We start from the raw sequence: 18,826 nt of genomic DNA, 5'->3' as shown, positions 1-18,826 counted from the left end.
CCTTCCCGGCGGCCGGGGCCCGCCGCTCCCCTCCCGCCCGGCACCCACCTGGTCGGCGAGCTTGAGCACGGCCATCCTCCTCCTCCGCCGCCGCTCCTCCCGCGCACATGCAGCTCCAGCGACGGGCGGCGCGCGCGCCCCGCGACCGACGCCGCTTCTGCTGCTGAAGCTGCAGCTCCGCGCCGGCGGGGCGGGGCCGCGAAGGCCGCCTCGCCTCGCCCTGCACGGCCCAGCCCAGGAAGAAGCGGGAGCGGACGAGCCGCCTCGCGCGGGCCGCACCGCCGCCTGCCGCCGCCTTTGTTCGCGCCGCCGCCCGCTGCCTCGGCGGCGCGGACCCGGGGCTGCCCCGCGCGGCCGCGTTCGGGGGCGGCGCCGCCAGAGCCCGCCCTGAGCCTCCAGGGCGGCCCCGCGCCGAGGCCTGGAGCTACGGGCACCTGTGCGCCGCCCGGCCCGCCGTGCCCGCGCGTCCCCCCGCCCCAAGGCGCGGACGCTTAGCTGCGCCGTGACTTTTTGACCCGAGCAGTGAAAGAAAGAGCAGTGTCTTCCGTGGAAGAAAATCCAGCAAGGAGGCAGACGTTTGCTTTGGGCTTCTGTGGTATCACTACAAATGGGGCTTACATTAACAGAAATTGCGTTTTGACTCCGTCTATTTTCAACAGGTCTTAATAGAGAGCCCTTGTCACTGTACACCAGCTTGTGGAAAGAAAGCAAAAAATAAAAGAGCAGCGAGATGGAAGCCAAGAGCCCCTCGGTTCATCTGAACTCAGGCCCTTTTGCTCTCAGTAGCTGCACCCCCTACGGTACTCCTCACGGCAGCACCATGCTGCTCTGTGTCACAGCAGTCGCTAAGGGGTGCAGCGCAGCCACATCCTGCTGATCGACCCAGAAACTCAGCCTGGCAGTCCTGTCCAGGCTCTGCAGAAACCCACGCTCACCCCACAGAGACTAGAAACAAACAGAAGTTACTTCCAGCTGAGACCAGCAAAAAAAGAGAAGAGAGAAAATGAAGGGGACTTCTTGCACTGAGCAAGGCATATTTCTGAGGATTTCACATTCAACACAGAATAGTCCCTGCAGTTAAACTTGGTGGATATGACAAGAAAAGTGCTCGCACTGTGTATTAGGGGGACAGCACTCACTGCAGAGAAGTCCTTATCTTTATATGTACACCATCCATTTAAAGTGGCATTTGCATGAAGTGCTAAGATCAGCCATCACTGCCATACTTATTACCATCACACTAAAGGAGTCCAAAATTTCTCTCAAAGTACAACATCCTCCCCTCCTGTTCACAGAATATCACAGGCAGCTACATCAGAGGCTCTAAACTACCACGCTGTTTTGAGCTGGCTCAATAGTTGAGCTTTTCTACTCAACTGCTTCTCAGTCCTGGCTCATGTAACAGGACTTTCATACAATCATAGAATGGCCTGGGCTGAAAAGGACCATAATGATCATCTAGTTTCAACCTCCCTGCTGTGTACAGGGTTGCCAATCACTAGACCAGGCTGTCCAGATCCACATCCATCCTAGCCTTGAATACCTCCAGGGATGAGGCACCTGCAACCTCCTTGGTTACAAAGTGTCACCACCTTCTCTGTGAAAAACTTCCTCCTAATATCCAAGCTAAACCTCCCCCCGTCTTAGTTTAAAGCCATTCCCCCTTCATGGCACATTTCCACACAGCACAGTCAGCAGTCTTTTCTGGGAAACAAAAGGCACAAAAACATCCATACGCAGAGCTAATTTTCCAAGTAATGATCACATCTGCAGCTCTCAAACTGGTAGCATTATGTCAACTTTCCATACTAAGATATTAGCAAGTATCATCAAAACAGGTGTGCAGCAGCCTTAGTGAGAACATGCTTCATCTTGCCAGATACCGTAGTCTTGTATTAAAACTGTACTTGGAAAGGAGAAAGCCACACCGGGTGTGATGAGGAAACTGAAAAACCTACTCGGGCTGGCTGGTGCACTTCCTCTTGTGCTCAGTCCTAGGAGGGTTCTGTGAAACACAAACACCCACAAAAATAGGAATATGAAGCCTGTAAGTTTGTGTTTAGGCAATTTCTGGCCAACAGCAAGTAAGAACAAAATTTCCCAAAATATTTCTCAGCTCCCTGTACTGAGATTTCTTAATTTTTTTGGCCACAACAGTCAGGCCTTGTAGCCTGGTCTACTACCGTAGGCCTTGCCTCTACCTCCCTTATATATACATACATACATACATACATACATAAAACAGTAAAAAGAAAGTTCCTTCACTTCCATCTGACACTGGATGAATACCATTTGCTACTAGCAGCCACTCATGCACAGCACAACTTCCTCGTCAGGCTTTGTGTCGGAAAGCACCCAGCTTTCCCATACCCACTGGGCTCAGTAAAGCTCCTGTGAACACTTAGAGTTCAACATGCAACGTCAACAGAATTTAACCATCATCATGACCAATCTGCCCTTTATTATCTTTGTTATGCAACGCTTTCACATAATGTTATACTGCATGTCTTGATCTGGACAATGAGTTAAGTAGGAGACTGGATATCAGTTCTCTGTTGTGCCACACACATTGTTCCTGCACAGCACTAGAAGAAAGGAAAACACCCTTGTAGAAATAAATCTGTCTGCACTGTACTTAAGTGCTACGAAGAATGGGGATGTGGGTGGGAACTGGGTGAACAGACCGACCAAGAGGGAGGGCAGCAGCCTTCCCTGCACCAGGAATTCCTCCTGTAGGAATATAAATGCGTCTGCAAATTATCTCCCAGATTCCCACATGCACGTCTACATCTCAGACAGATCTCTACATTAGTCTGATGTTTCCACAGCCTGACAGGATGTGGTTGCTCAAAGGCAGCCAAAATCTGCACCGCCACCCCCCTTGCTCCTGCCCTGCCATACAGCTGAGCAGCAGAAGCTCTACTCCATTTTGCTCTCCCAAGTCAGACTTGCTGCTGCATTTAAATGGCATTTGCCTCGTGAAGAAGGACAAGGAAATACACTCAACATCTCCCTTAGCAGTGCCCCTGTGAGGCACAGATGAAGCATAGGACTGATGGCTGTCATTTGTTATTGCCAACCATTTCTGAGGTTCTAGCATATCTAGCACGTGTCTGCTTATTCCCTGTTGCCTATCTGCTAGCAGCAGCACACACATCCTACTGAACTTTCTTCCCCTCTCTCGTGGAGTCAGATTAGAGAAACGCATAAGTATCACTACAACAAATCTGGAAACAATAAATCTAAAGCTGAACTCATAACTATTGCAGCCTTCTGCTGCATTAACCAAAAAAGGAATAAACACTCCCCCAAACGTTATGGTGTTTGTACCGTTTGCCTTTGCTAGTACCTTTCTTGTAGATGTCTGCATAAAAAACAAGTGAAGTATGAAGGCAGGTGACAGCTAGACAGCTGACTAATTCCCTTCTGGTTACATTAGTCTCTGCATCTCCCCAAAAATGTGCTTCACCAACTGTGGAAAGCATTAGGCTGTCATAATACATCAGTGGCACATGCAAATACATACCTCTCTTTACCATCCCTGAAAATAATCTGCAAGAAAATTTTCAGCAATCCGTGGCATAGCCCAGTGCTCCATCCAGAAACCAGTTGAGTCAGCAGAAAGACTGATGCTGATTTTCAAGGGCTTTGGACAAGGTTTTACAGCACACAGAGAGGACAGGACAAGGGTGAGAAAAAGGCTTTACTGCATTGTAGTAGCTTGTATTTCACTGGCAAGAAAGATTTGCATTATTAGCCTGCTTGGCTAGAGGTTTAAACTTTATCTCCTGTCCTTATGCTTTGTGAAATGTCAAGTTCCTTGGTTCTGCTTGAAGTTTTTCATTGGAAAAGGGAGAAAAAAAGAAAAAAGGAGGATGATGGAAAGGGTGAACAAAACCAAGTCAGTGAGAGGAAAGTTCAGTATTTAAGTTTTCTCAGCCCTATTCCATCTATGGCTGCATGTGAGACCTTTAATCTCCCATGACAATCTTCTAGGAAACAGGAGCTGAATAATAATAATAAAAAGCCATATAAATATTTTCAGGAGTTCTTAGTGCATAAGATAATTACGTACGAGTTTAAAATGTTCTATTTTTTACCCCTTCCAACTGAAGACAGTAATTGTTGGACTCTAAAAGCGGTATCGTCTAATGCTCATGGTCTTATGTGATTCATCAGCTCTGAAGTACTCCTTTTTTAATCTAAATCTTGATTTCTCTCTGACTTACACTTTGAAGTACATCTGACCTTCCGAGAACTCAGCACAAATGGTCTCCCTGGGGTAAGATTCCTGTCACATTGATGCACCCTGTGCAAACCCTTTCAGTGCAACAGCAGGTAGTTGTACAAACAGTGTTTACCTAATGGGTCTTACTGATTGGGAAGAGATCACTGATAGCTAAATGGACACTGCTGGTATCTCTTTATGTTCTCTTTTCATCTAAATAACCTGAAGCAATTAGTTGTTTGTAACCTCTAGCTTTGAAGTCTTCTTTACTTCAAATTTACTGAAACATTGCATTAACACAGAGTCTTGCAAAGATACTAAGATTTAATCTCAGTTACATCAGAACATTATTTTACTGAACATGTCAAGCCTTTGATCCTTTTGCCTCTGTTTCTGATAACTGAAGCAGTGATAATATCACTGCTGTCCAGTACTAAGTACAGACACCAGACCACCATCAATGCACAGGTTCCAATAGTGATGAAATCTACCAGCTGAAACAATTAATTTTGGAAAGAAAGGGAGTATTGCAAGAGCTAGAATAGCTAGGAATGCACATCAAACCATCCTTGATGTACGGAAGGGAAGAAGGGACTACACCTGAATCTCTGCCAGAGCCAACACCAGTTTTAGGAGCCAAGCAAAACTTGGGATTGTTCTGCTGGCAAAACCCTTCTCCAAAAACTCAGCAAGATTCTTCACAGCACCCACAAACAAGCACCAGATTACATTTTTAGGTCATACGAAGCAAGAAATCCTATCCTTGGAGTTGCATTTAATTAGAAGGGGTGTGGGAGCACACAGTGACTAACATGGAGTAGCCACCAAGGAGAGAAGAGCGCTGCAGTGGTTTTCCCTTGGAGTTTAGCTTATAATCCAAAGGGAGGCTTTTCCCTTCCATCAGAGGAGTTACGTGGCCAAGAACTCTGGAGGGAGAATGATGTGACAGTGGGTGTCTCCAACGTTATTTCTGGAGGAAGGAAGTCTGGATTAAATTCAGATCTGCAGGATGAAAGCTACTGGAACCAAATCAGCCTGCCAGACCGTAGTCTACATTGCTTTATGGTTACATATAGAACATGCCATGCAGCACTGTCTATCCTCTTACAGAAAGGCAACACCAACTAAGACCCTGCAGGACGAATATCTATGAAGTAAACCAATTAAAATATCTGAACACAGTGAAATATGGAAGAGTATTTACAATCCATTTTCCCAACAAAACTTGGGGGAAAAAGGGGTGTTATGGTGCAAGCTTACCTTAACCTAGGCTACTTAGTCACAGGCTTGCTAGAAATGACTGATGCTCAAGATTTTCCTACAAGGTAAATCAGAAACAGCTATTAGATGCCCTTTGCTGTAGCAATGCTAGGAAACAGCAAACAGCCAGTACACAAGGCCACAGCCTAGAAACTTTTATCTGCAGACTGGAAAGGGCTGATTGGGCTCTACGTGCAAAAGGCAAAAATCCAGAAGCATAGCCAGCAGAGCACTGAAAGCAAGCAGGAAAACAAGCTCTTCAGGGCTCAGAATCAACAGGAGGGGCAGATATGTAAAGAGTTTGTTATGCATTCAGAAACAAAATTATCCACGCTCTCCTGCAAGTTTAGAATGAGATGGCATCAAGGCTGACCCAGGACTTTCTTGTTCTTCTATCAAAAAAATAATCCTGCCAAACCCACATTCCATCCTGCCACTCATACTACAAGAGAAAACAGCACTTTGCTTCTAGTAGCCCAATCCAGCTGCATTCTGCATCTGAACACTTGGACAACTGCACCAGCCACAACACATGCTGCAGAGGATGAAATTCCTCCTTGGAGAGCACAGACCTTTGGAACAGGAGGAACAACAGAAATCCAGCAGCACAGTCATCTTTTTACTCAATTTTACTTTGCTTGCTTCATTACTACTACAGAAACTCGTGCTTACTGACAGCACTCGTTCTGGAAGCACATGTGTAGATGGTTCTGCAAACTACATTGAGATGTTTTATTCTTCATTCTTTCTACTTCCTTGCTAAAAACCAGGATTTGATTTTTTACTTATACTGTAAGCCTGAGGGAGGAAAAATCCATTTTTCTCTCTGTGCTTCAGTTAAAGAAGGAAATAAGTAACATGAGCCATGAAAGGACTTTGATCCAGAACTAGGGAATGTAAATGCTTTACAGATGCCAAATAAGGATGTTTCCAAAGAAAAAGAAAACAAAGCATTTTCTACCCCAACCTCTTTTCATTTCCAAAGAAGGAAGGAGACTTTTATAAGATTTTGATGCACGTTCAATTTCTTCAAGAGGTTGGTTCTGTTTTCAATAATTCATCAGAATAAACAATTGATTGCTTTGACAGGAGATTATTGTGTTCATGGAAGAGAAAAAAAAAGAATTTCTTTAGCTCAGGAGTGCCTCTTAAAACCACAGAGAGATTGGGAAAGGCAGTAACCTCTTTAGCAGCAATGATGCTACACTGCCTGCACAACGCATCCCAGGAAGTCCACACACACACACTGATACTGGCAAAGCCCAAGCAGAAAAATGCCACAGACTGGAAGCTCCTGTGGGTGACTGGCTTTGTTTGTACTACATTTTTGGACAGCCCACGACCCTGGTCTTACAAACACAGCATCAGCATAGCTTCATCTCACATGCTCTTTACTAAAACCCAGCCTTTGTGGCTAAGAACTGCTGAGAGTCTCCAATAAGCAAATGACAGAGTTCCAAGAGACTAAAATACGAAGGGTTTCCAACTCAACCCAACCCAACTTTCCTTTCTTAGAAATGAGGAGCCTGCCTTCTATTTACGTGAGTTGGAACAAGGTATCTGGAAGGAAAGTCAGGACCCCGGGATTAAGTCTGATGCAGACAATTCCCTTTTAAATGGATTTGTCTTTCACTGTCAGTATCCTTTTAGAGCTAACACCAGCATACAGCACAGACTCCCTTTGTGTGATTTCTTTTTCACGGAATAATAGAATCATACAATCACCAAGGTTGGAAAAGACCTACAGGACCACCCAGTCCAACCATCCACCGATCACCAATAATTCTCACTAAATCAAGTCCCTCATCACAGCATCTAAGTTTCTGAAGTATCCTTTACACATGCAGAACAAAACATACAGTTCTTTTGGAATTGTATGCTATTGCAACATCCACTTTGCACAACATTTTGACCAAAGAGGGATGGAATAAAGCGCAGCACACTGTTCCTCGTTCCAAAATAAAAATCCATGGTTTCAGCCCATGCAAACAGGCCATGCACTCGCGTGGTGCCTCAAGGCATACGTAAGATTCTGTGTGAGTACAGATGCCTCCCCAGTCCTCTTGCAAGATCAGAAGATTGGGCCAATGGCTGCGCTTCAGAAAATGTCACTGTTAACATCTCCAGACATAACCACAGATACAGCACAAGAATAAAGCAGGTCAGGGATACTTGGGCTCCTAAGCTGATGGTGCAGCTGCCTTGCTCCCTTCTAATTCCCTAAATCCTAGGGCACAGTGAGAATGAAAAAAGCCACTGTGCTGTACCAAAACAGTGCCATGAAGCAGCAGTGAGCAACCCAGCAGTGTTAAATCTTGATCTCTGGGAAAAGGCAAGGTGAGAACTTAGTGATCTCCCAGAGCAAAACTGTGAATGTATGACAATATTAATATTTATTGGTTCATTTACTTTGCATTGGAAACTTTTTTCTTGCATGCTGCACTGATGACAATAATGCATTTACATCTCAATCCTGCTGTCCAACCACAGCACAAGTAACTGACATTTACCATAAACAACGTATCACAAATCACACCCTACCACACAGCACTTCCTGGCAGGTTTTGTAGTTCTGCTCGTGCAGAAAACAAGTTTCAGCACCGTGTTTCAGTGACGCTGTGACTTTCTGTGTTGAAAGAAAGCTGTAATTTTCCAATGGTTTGTTATGGATTCACACCAGTGCGCACGGAGGTGGGAGCATGGGAAGGTTAGAGGCAGGAAAAGCCATGCTGTTATGACTGGAATGCTCCCCACAACACAGTACCTTCTTGAGCCACTGTGCCAAATAGGACAGCCTGGTTTTAATCGCAAGAGCCTGCAGTTCAGTGTAAGACTCCTTGCTGAGTCCTCCATGTCACACTGCTGATTTGCTAATGGCTTAGGATAGCTGACAGCAGGCTGTGCTCTCTTAGATCAGGACAGATGACCCACATTCACTCCAGCAACACAGCTTAGCTGGTGTGAGGTAAGGAACACCAAGAAACCTTCTTATCTCAGCAGTGAAACACAACCAAGCCCTGGAAGGGAAGGGGACCTGCCTCCAAAGGATGGCTGAAGCACCGTACAGCACCAGCTGGGCTCCCAGCTGCCTTCTCCTGAGCAGACTGAAGGGAGGAATCCCTGCTACCAATGTGCCTTGAAGTCCCTGGATGCAAGTAAATACTTCTATTTTCAGCAGTTACTAAACTGGAATCTTTTAGACCACATGAATAGCAGGCCAAATGAAACACTGCTCAGCTTCACTATCATGGGAAGAAGGAAGAGGAGGGGACTGCACGCACCACAGGCACAGCACTTCTTGCTGTACACAGTCTGGGTGCTGGGACTGGCACTCCTGCAGGACTTCCCCGCTCATTGCTGCTCACAGAGCTGCACCTGCCCGTTTGCTCAGGAGTCCGACCTTGGTGCTTCTTATTGCAGGCCCTAAAACCAAGCTAAGTGCTGTCCTCCCACACACGGGGCCTGATGGAAACTTGGGTGAGAAGTGTCAACTTCCAGAGGTACAAGATAGTTAAAAACAGCAAGGGAACTTTACAAAGTAACTGCATACAGTGCAAATACAGATAAAATAAAAAACAAGTCAAAATAAAAACAAAAAACCTCCACACACATATACCCAGCAGATGATATGAATAATGTTCATGCCAAATACTTTTTCTTCTCTCTTCTTTCTAAGACCAATACTTTACCCAGAGCCTGTTCTGCTCTGACAGCAACTCTTGGATGAAGGTAACCACTGTACTCTAATTCACTCTAAGTATCCTTTAACCTCCCTCAGGCTGGTTTATGTGATCTACATGTAACTATTTGAAAAGTTCAGCAATGAGCTCATTCCTCAAACCCTTCAGCAGAACCAGAAATCCCCACATCCATTACTGTGCTTCAGTGATGAGGTGCTGTCCCGCTTACCTTCATCTGGACTTGTCCAATTCCAAGCATGTAATCAAGCCACTTCTGACAGGACAACAGACAAGACACTTATTTTACATAACGGTGTACCAAGAGCCCAGTTCTTAACTCTCCATCCTCAGGAAACATATTGTAGGGTAAGCACGACAGCACTGGATGTAAGCACACAGTATTGGGTACTACTAACAAAGCCCAGGACTTCTGTCTTAAGGTACCTGCAGTTCTGTTAGGATGTAAGCGTAAGAAAAGGACTGAGTATGGGAGGAAAACCATACCAGTAAAACAGTATAAAAAATGGACAGATTAAAAAGTATGAATAGAAAGTTAGGAACAATTGTTCGTCAGCTGAGGTGTTAACAAAGGACTGGAGGGGGATCTAGGGACTTAGCAGGAACACTGAAACAGGGAGGGGAGGAGGGAGAATATATAAAAGCACCTCATGTTTACATATAGATGGATTTGCAAGCAACAAACAACAGTAACAGCAATATTACTGCCAGATGCACGTTCATTCCCATGGAAGATAAACTACAATCTATAGCTGTAAACCTCCAGACACAGGTAACAACACATTCAAAGGAAGTGAGAAAAAGGTAAAACCTCTAACAGATGTGGGAGGAAGTTCTTCAATAACTGAGCAGCACAGACACTCCCAACCCATCTCCCAGCTGCTGGTATCCGTACCACAGAGGTATCCCTCACTGCAGCGCAGAGACTTCTCCTGGAGGTGTCTCTGACAGAGGAGAAGCCTTACAACCCATACTTGGAAAGCAAACATCAATAGCCCCAAATCGATGCCATCCATACAGCTAGAGATGAACGGCAGAAGGCAAGTGTGGTGGTGGTTTGCTTTTCCACTGGTCTGTTGGTCAGTTTTTCCACTGCATACCCCATGCAACTGTGACTCCACACATCCTCAGCCACGGATTTGCTGTTGAGCAGAATCTCAATCCCAGGAAAGGGACAAACATAAAAACAAGATTTTTGAAGGGTGGACAACTGCGTTACACATCCCACTGCGAAGGATGCAGAGCATTCTTCTGTCACAAGCAGATTTGTATCTCAAACACTTAAAAACAGCACATAGAGGTGTAGTATTAGCGCTCTCAAAGTTCGCACTACAGAACTGTCTCTGTTCGCCAATGCACAAAGTTGCCTGGAAAGAAACTGTAACTAGTACTAAGAAAAACAAGAAGCTGCCCTCAGAAGCATAGGCTTTTTCTCTTTTCCTTGCCCATGGGCAATCGAAGGTGGGCGTATGAACACTGGAAAGTCCATTTTCCAACTTTCAGTAGTGCCTCAGAGGAGGATCTTTATAAATAAACCATGTGATGGCTTATGCAATTACTTATTGCAGCTTCCTACAAATAGTGAGTACATTATATACATCAATGCATGTGACATTTGGTAATTATACAATTTTGTTCATGTAATTGTTGCAGGAAAATTCCACTAGAATTTCATGCACAGAACAACAAAGTCAGAATAGACATAGGGTGGTGACCAGTCTCAGGAAAGCACTGTGGTCACAAATATCTTTTGTTCATTAAGCTTCGTGGGCCAATAAATAAAACAGCATCACTGGCATCTTCAGTAAGATACCAGATTAGAGTTGAAGAGCTCAGCACAAATCAGGCTGAGTTTCTTGTATGAATCATAGTTGGTTGTTGCCCTGGGCCTACATGTGCTGGAAGCAGAACATTCCCTACAACTTCCCAAAGCACAGCACATGTGCAGACAAGGAAAACTTCTTGGAAATGCACTCCCTAATTAAGATAAACTGGGCTCTGAATCAAGTACTTACAGGGGAAAAAAGGCATGCTTTGCCTTAATGCCAACAAGTTCTGAACGTGCTTAACAGTGCATTCGTTTGCACAGGCAAAAAGCAGAGCAGAATAGCAAGTATCTCCAGCCTCGATATAAATGCTAAGCGGGAAGCACAGCTTCCAGAAGGAGAATACTGCAAGAGCAGCTCCCCAGCGACCACCTGAAAGTGCTTCCTGAGCCCCTGCACGTGAGCTGCTGCTGCAGAACAGTGCAGTACTCCAGGGCCTGCACCTCAGCCAGCAGCCAGCCTTACACCTCGGCCTGACACACTTCTCAAGCATCACCCGGGCTAAGGGCAACACCTACAGCACAGCCCGTCCCTACAGGAGACAGCAGCTGCAGCACAGAGCTCTGTGGAGCCCTAATGGCAATTTTAACTGCTCTGCTGTGTTGGTAACAGTGACCTCACAGCCCATCACAAGCAAAATAAAACTTGTTAAACTGGGGACGAGACACTTAGCAAAATCTGCTTAAGCGAAAAGAACACCTAAAAAAAAATGGTCATTGCACTCAATGATCAATTGCCATTTTATGCTACAGTTGCCTTATGCTAAGTTATCATGGCTATCGTGGCTGTGTCTCCTGAAATAGATACAACAGTCAACAGAAAATGACAAGAATCAGCTACGTATGTCATTTTGCTTACGTGTAAGTGTTCTTCTCCATGTACTGACACAAGATTTGTGGTATGTAATAAAAGTATTACTACTGCAGTGTTTAACAGTAATACAGATGTGCAGCTGAATGCCTAGTATATACTTAAGCAAGCCAAAAAGTTCTGTCTTTTCTCACAGGATATCACTTACCTTCCGCTCTTGTCAGAATTAACTAAGAACCCAGTGCTACAGAAATTGCTGGCTACGTTTCAGCAGGCTTTAAGGCATACCTGTTCATCACCATCCTTTTTCTGTGGAAAAACAAGATAAATATATAGAAACATCTGCGAACAAATGTGCAGAATAACTTCATGTATTTGTACATAATTAATTTCTCCTTACTGAATGAGGAAACAGCCTTTTTTGAAGGTCATTTCTTTGGTCTTAAAAAATTCAAACTCAAGCCACCTGGTTCTCATTTCCTGGCCTATTCCTCCTGCCCCAGCTGCATACCATGCTAAAGACAAAGACTCCATTCTTTAATTGTGAATATCAGGCGCCTTTAACCTTCATTTTGCTGCTATGGCCTTGGAATGTGAAAAAGCTAATATACAATATCCTCTTTTATTAGCTGAAATAATAAATGGCCAGCTCTATTCCTTTTATCAGCTGGGCTCAAGATCCACAGATCCTCAGAAGCTTCGACAGAGACAAAAAAAATGTCTGAATTTCAAAGCAGAATTCATGTACTCGCACACAGTTCTGGTCTACTGCTTTGGATGACAGGCACAGATTGAAGGTCATAGTGTTTGAAATTACCTAAGAAGAGGATGGCAATAAGTCACCTCGGACCCTTGTCACCTCATGGTGGCAACAGCCATCGTATCTGGTCTCAATCAAAACCCAGCAACAAACTGCAGCCAGCCTGCTCAAAGGCCAGGACCACATTCAGCTCTAAGACACAGACTGGTGCAGAGCAGTAGGAGCATGAAAGATGGCATTCTTCAGTAAGAAATGTGAGTAGTCACAGGAAATGGAGGGGGAGAGGAACTTGCAGAGCTCACCGAATTGAAGCTGATCAGCCAGCTCCATGCACAACTGCTACTACAGCAAAGGAACACACATCCACTGGTGGGAAGGAAATGTTTAAATATTATGGCTTCCAAACCATCTCCTACCTGTGAGGAACAGGAGATTCAGAGTGAATGAAACAAGCTTAAGCACACTCCATAAAAGAGTTTTTTTTTTAAAAAAAAAAAAAAAGATTTCCCCCTATCAAGAAAGCAAGCCTTCAGAAAACCTGAAACTCTGATGATCACTATCAAGAAAAGTCACATAGCTGACCAGGGAGATCCATCAGCTTCAGCCTTAGGATAAGTAAATTAAGTGCCATTCATTTACTCTGTTATTCTTAACACATTTGTTGCTGAGTTCCCCACAGATGAAACCAACTTATCCATAACTCACAGAACACTCAGTCTGGGGCCTGAGCTACAAGTGACTGAGTGTATATGGGGAACAAAGAGGCACTCTCCATTCAGGGCCATGCCACATCTCTTCACTGAGCTTCTGGGAGGTCTGAGCTCGGATCAGCTCCTGCTGGCTCCTGGGGGTGCTACAGGAAGGCAAGTGTGAGCAAGGCTGAGCTTAAATTCTATGGGTCAGAGGGAAAGTCAGCAGCAGGAACCTCTTTCAGCAACTCCTGGTGAGACAACTCTCCACCACACACTGTCACTGATGCACAGATTTATACTTCAGATCAAGAGCCTGTGCCTCACTAACCTCTTTCCTTTTTAATCCAAAGGCAAAGCATGAGATTCTACAGTTGGTTCACAGATGCACATTAAATAGCCAGCAACTGCTTCGCTCACACGTCAACACTTCCCACATTTAGTGAAGAACCTTAAACTCAAAAGCTGTTCCCCATCCCACTCTAATCTATTAGTAGAGGGTATTCATTACAGCAGCTTCCATAGAGAGAAAATGTTTCTTGCCTTGAGAGAAATGGGTAAGAAAATAGTGTGTTGCAACATGGTCTGAAATCTGATTTCACAACAGTTATTACACCAAAAAGTTTAAAAAAGTGGCCTGTGAGAAACAAACTTATGAGAAGTAACCAAGGGGAAAAAAAAAGAGCCTTGTACTACATGGATTTAAACCTAATTAAGAGAAGAGTTTGCTTTTGTTTGTCAGTAAAGCAGTGCTAACAACACACAAACAATTTTTTCCTAGCTTTTATGTAGACTGCTCTATTTATACAAACACACCCAGCTCTAACCTTCAACATGTACAAGTTACTTCATAATGATCCATTCTGCAGTGAGTAGAATTGCTTTCATTGGTAAGAACAAGATAGGGGAAATCCAATTCAAGATTTTCATATGTAATTTTACCTAAAAAACAAATACCAAACAACAACATGCTTTGCTGATGATTTCTTTGAAATTCTGTCAAAAAAAAAAAAAGAAAAAAAGAAAGAAAAAAAAAGAAGAAAAGAAAGAAAAAAAAGCACCACAGCACCAGGCATCAAACTCCTGCGTTTGTGGAAAAAATGCCTCTTCCGAAGCTAGGACTTACTTGCAGAAAAAGTAACCTAGAATTTATGTTTGCAACAAAATTGCCAGTGTGTTTCATGGTTACTTGCAAACCTTTGCTACTGACCTAAAATGCTGAGCTTGGCTTCAGCAGGCATCCAGGTGAGAGGGTGCACACAAAGCACCTCCAGCATTTCCGCTTCCTCATCTTTCCAGGAGTACCAGGACACCTTGTTCTACCTGGAAAAGCCAACTCCGACTCCCACAGTGACTCCAGTGTGAGATGAAAAAATTGAGCATAACAAGACATCCGTCTCCACTTTGCTTGGCAGAAGACCAGATCACATCCCTCAGGCTGGGCAAGGAACATCAGCACCGACCTTTCTAGTATAGAAATACAGGTACACTACTTCCCAGTATTTTCCAAGACAGTTTAGAGTTTGGCAGCTACACCCCCTTTGATACTTCCCTGTACTTGGCATGCTCTGGCCTGAATACAGGAGCAAAAGGAGAATTGTCCAGCAATGACCAATTATTCATACAGCCAGAACTGCTGCAGTTGCAAGTGCAAACAGAGGCCAAGAGAATCATTCCTTACTGCCACTGCAGCTGCTCCCCCATGAAATGCAAGGGGAAAGGAGCTCTGACACAGACCCAGGAGGAGGTGCAGGACAGGTGCCATGGAAAAGTGAGGCGTATGCAAAGCAAGTACATGTGAATTAGAACAGTAGGTGGAGCGTAGGTATATGTGCATGAAATTATACCAGAACAGACAGAAGTATAGAAGAGATCTAACTGTGAGTCAACATAAAATTCAGGAAACTGTATTGTTATATTTTGCTCCACTCAGAAAGTAGCTCAGACAAAACACATCCAAAAAAAAAAACACCTACCTCTGCCAGTCTTTAAGGCCACTGTGCCTGAAGGATAACCACCAGCCTTGGCTGATTTTGGCCACATCAGCTCAGGCTGTAACAGGACATGTTTCAGTGCAGAAGTTTAAACTGTAAAGAAACATGGGCACATACAAGTGCTGCATCTTTTTCACATTCAGAAAGTAAACAGTGACAACTATGTTACAACCAAGAACGGCACACGATTGTGAAATTAATTCCTCTAAGCTAGGAAGAGTCCAAGGCAGCATTGCTCACGACAGCACAGCACGCATTCTGCTCTTTTAATTCAGGCCCTTCACAAATGTATCATTGCAGCTGTACTTACAGAAGAAATAAAAAAAAAGGATACATCCTTTTTTCCTGACAGGTCCCCCCATCCATTTGGCACGCTGGATGAACCCAATCAGGAGAATCTGCTGTTAGCGGTGAGGATTTTCTCCATAGAGTTTCACTGATAAAGTCAGGAACAGTATGTAAAAGCAGAGAGTAGGGGGGGAGCAAGGGGGGAAGCTGGGAAGGAACACTTCATTCCCTTCACAAAGAAATCTAAATAAGGCAGATGAGGCTCTCTGGACATCCAAGTTTCAAACTTGCCATGTACTTAAAAAGCGTCACAGTAATTCTGCAGCAATGTAAACTTTTCAGTTGCCACGACATGGCAAGTCTCCCATTTCTGCACAACAGCATAAGGTCATCTTTTGTTCACTTAGCCTAATACATTTTGCTATATTAATTGTATAATTAGTTATTCATTAATGGATTTTAGATGGCAGCAACCTGATCTTTCCATTCTTTGAACACTTTGCTCATTGTTGTCCAGAATCTGCAGCATATCACCAATCACAGCCTTGAAGTGACCTCCCCATTTGTTATTGTGGTTGATTTTCATTTGTACTGGAAAAGGAGGACCTCTGTCCCCTGATGGATGGATGCCACGTAAATACAAGTAACTAAATTTAAGTAAACCTAGCTAGAGGTATCCCAGGCTCAGGGTCTTCAACTCACTGCTATACAGAAAGGCCAGCAGGTCAACATCCCCATGTCAGTATTGTGGTAAGAATTCTTCATTTCACCAAATACTCTTGGGCTCTCAAGACTCAGATAATTAAACTATAAAAGAAATCCACAGAAGATGCATAACAGTTTTCTCAGCACCTGAAAAGCAGCTTCTAAAAAAGAATGCTAACATACCCTCACCAGGATGCTCCTGGTTTAACTGTGCTCATCTCGACCGCCTCACTTCTTCCAGAATATCCAAGTTCAGATCCTTACAACCTGTGGGCCACAATTGTATTCACATTACATTTTAACAGCTTAATAGTAAGACATCATCTGCACTTGTACAGACCTAGGTATTAGAGAATAGCACAAGTACAAATGAAAATGTATGAGGGCTGCCTCCCATTTATTACATGGGCTCTCGTCAGAGGCAGACGTTGGTGGTATGACAGCAGAAGTTGAGCCTTCCCACCAACATCCCATTACATTCTGTTGCTGTATGACAGAGGGGCACTCCGACAAAATGGTGTCTGAAGAAAATGCGTGTCACAGGATTCCTCCCTGTGACACAAGCAGCACCCACTGACATTCAGCAATACTTGCTGAACACCACAGAGACCAAAGAGTGGATGTAAGCACAGTGAGGCAGCAGGCAATGCGTTTCAGCAGCAGGGACAGTGCTCATCTGCATCAGAGCACATTTTACAAGCACAACATGTGAGCTCTTGTTCATTGCTGATGAAAACGCAAAGCTAATGGTGGTGACTATGTTCAAAAACAATGTTTTATAGCTGTGAATGTACTCTATCAAACAGTACTATTGTGGTCATTGTATCTCCTGCAATTTCCATGGGAATAAATAGGAGGTATAACTTTCAGAGCGACATACCTTTTTTACTGCAAGCTGAAACCCATATACATGAATGTTTTAAAGGTATTAAAATGTAGCAGCATTGGAATAAAAACATCATTATGCATTCTGCCAGCACTTTGTTTTACAAGCAAAAAGCTAAGCTCTTGTTTCTAATGATCATTATCTCCAGTTGATTTACTGTCTTCCCCAAACCCTTTTGCCAGTGGACAAAACAATGGCAGTCAGTACTATTAGACACTGTCCCCTGAATCTGTCTGTGCCAAACAAAACATGCTATGGTTGCTAAAGAATACAAGTAAAACTCTGTAAAGCTACTCCTATAAAGTCTTATCAAAATTGTGTATGACCCAGAGATGGTCTTTTTATTTAGGAGCTCTGACACAGGAATTGCATTTCAGAACTGCTATTTCAAACTAGATTTCATACTTGATGCTACGGATAACAAAGACACCAAATACGAACAAATTTTGCGTACAGCTGTTTCAGCACATTTCCTTCCCCTTTTCTTCTTTCTTGGGAAAGAAAAAGTTTGCATCTTCTGCAAAAACATGTTAAAAATGACTTTTGAGTGATAGTGAGGAGCTTGGAAGACAAAAGGCTGAAGTTAATCTACTTCACCCTACAAAAAAAATAAAAAAAACCCTTTCATTATTTGACTTCAAAAAAACAAAAATATTTCTGAGATACAACTAAAAGTTGCAAGTCCTCATCCATTCCTGCCTGTCTCAGAGCTTTATTTTCACTTATCTTGTAAAAGAAAAAAAAAGGTGCTTTACTTCCACCCTTCACCCTCTGCACTGACACTTACCCTGTCCTACCCTGCAGAACTACTGAAGAAGCAAAGGTGGCAGGTCATCTACAAAACAAATGAAATTTAGTGAGAAAGCACTAGAAAAACTGGAATGAACAATTCAGAGAACAATTTCAATACAAAGTCTTCAAGAAGTTCTTACTGTTTTCATCTAATAAATTTGAACTTCATATAGCATGCACATTACTACTACTACAAAAAATTAGTTCCTAATTAATTGGTACCTTTCTAAACAACCAAGCTGCAAGCTGCTTCCACACTACTCCAATCTCCTAACAAAAACTTAGGTTTTGAGAGGTAGGGTGGAATTTCCTTTTATGCAGAACCATCTCACATTCATGTAAAACAGCAGAGAGAGGCCAGCTGACAACACTGCACTGACCTTGGAGAGATGGAAAATAATTCCCAACTTGAATAATAGACAAGAACATGCCTGGTATCCAATTACTAGCATTTGCTGTGTTTTCTTATGGACATGAGATACTCTCCAACACAAGCAGAATGATGTAACCTTGTGTTTTATGTGGCATACTGTCAAATAGCACACAGTCCTTTTTCTTTCTCTTGAGTACATGCACAGGAGAGAAGGAAAAGAGCAAAGAAAGAAATAAAACATTTTTATCTCAAGCTGATGAGATTCGCATTCTCTATGTCACACATGCATGTTCTGAATTTGTCTCATCTCAGATACCCAGAAACTTCCCTAACTCTTCACAGGAATTACAGCACAGCCTGTAAACATACCTGGCATTATATGCAACCTACACGTGGTCAGAAGACAAGCTAATCGTGATTGCCAAAGTCAGACAAGTGATTGCACACAGAAGTACGAAGCAACTGCTCACTTTCTGACAACAGTGAGAAATGAACCCTACAAGCAGGATAATGGAGA

General features: G+C 43.6%; 1 protein-coding gene across 9 annotated transcripts in view; it reads right to left on the bottom strand.

Moving 5' to 3' along the window:
* ANKRD44 (ankyrin repeat domain 44) overlaps positions 1-199 on the bottom strand; it is a 112,147-nt gene extending 111,948 nt beyond the window's left edge. For 7 of the 9 annotated variants that reach the window (XM_052675048.1, XM_052675052.1, XM_052675050.1 and 4 more), the window contains exon 1: positions 49-198. In XM_052675048.1, the coding sequence (XP_052531008.1) occupies positions 49-75 (27 nt within the window). In that variant the 5' untranslated portion in view covers positions 76-198. Of the gene's footprint in view, positions 1-48 lie in introns of all 9 variants that reach the window. The other 2 variants (XM_052675049.1, XM_052675056.1) reach the window with 2 other exon arrangements.
* Between the last annotated feature and the right edge of the window lie 18,627 nt (positions 200-18,826).

The sequence above is a fragment of the Tympanuchus pallidicinctus genome, unplaced genomic scaffold, assembly GCF_026119805.1.
Source record: "Tympanuchus pallidicinctus isolate F22 unplaced genomic scaffold, pur_lepc_1.0 scaffold15, whole genome shotgun sequence".
Classification (NCBI taxonomy): Eukaryota; Metazoa; Chordata; class Aves; order Galliformes; family Phasianidae; genus Tympanuchus; species Tympanuchus pallidicinctus.
The sequence above is the reverse complement of the archived record's forward strand: the minus strand, read 5'-3'. Positions and strand labels throughout refer to the sequence as shown.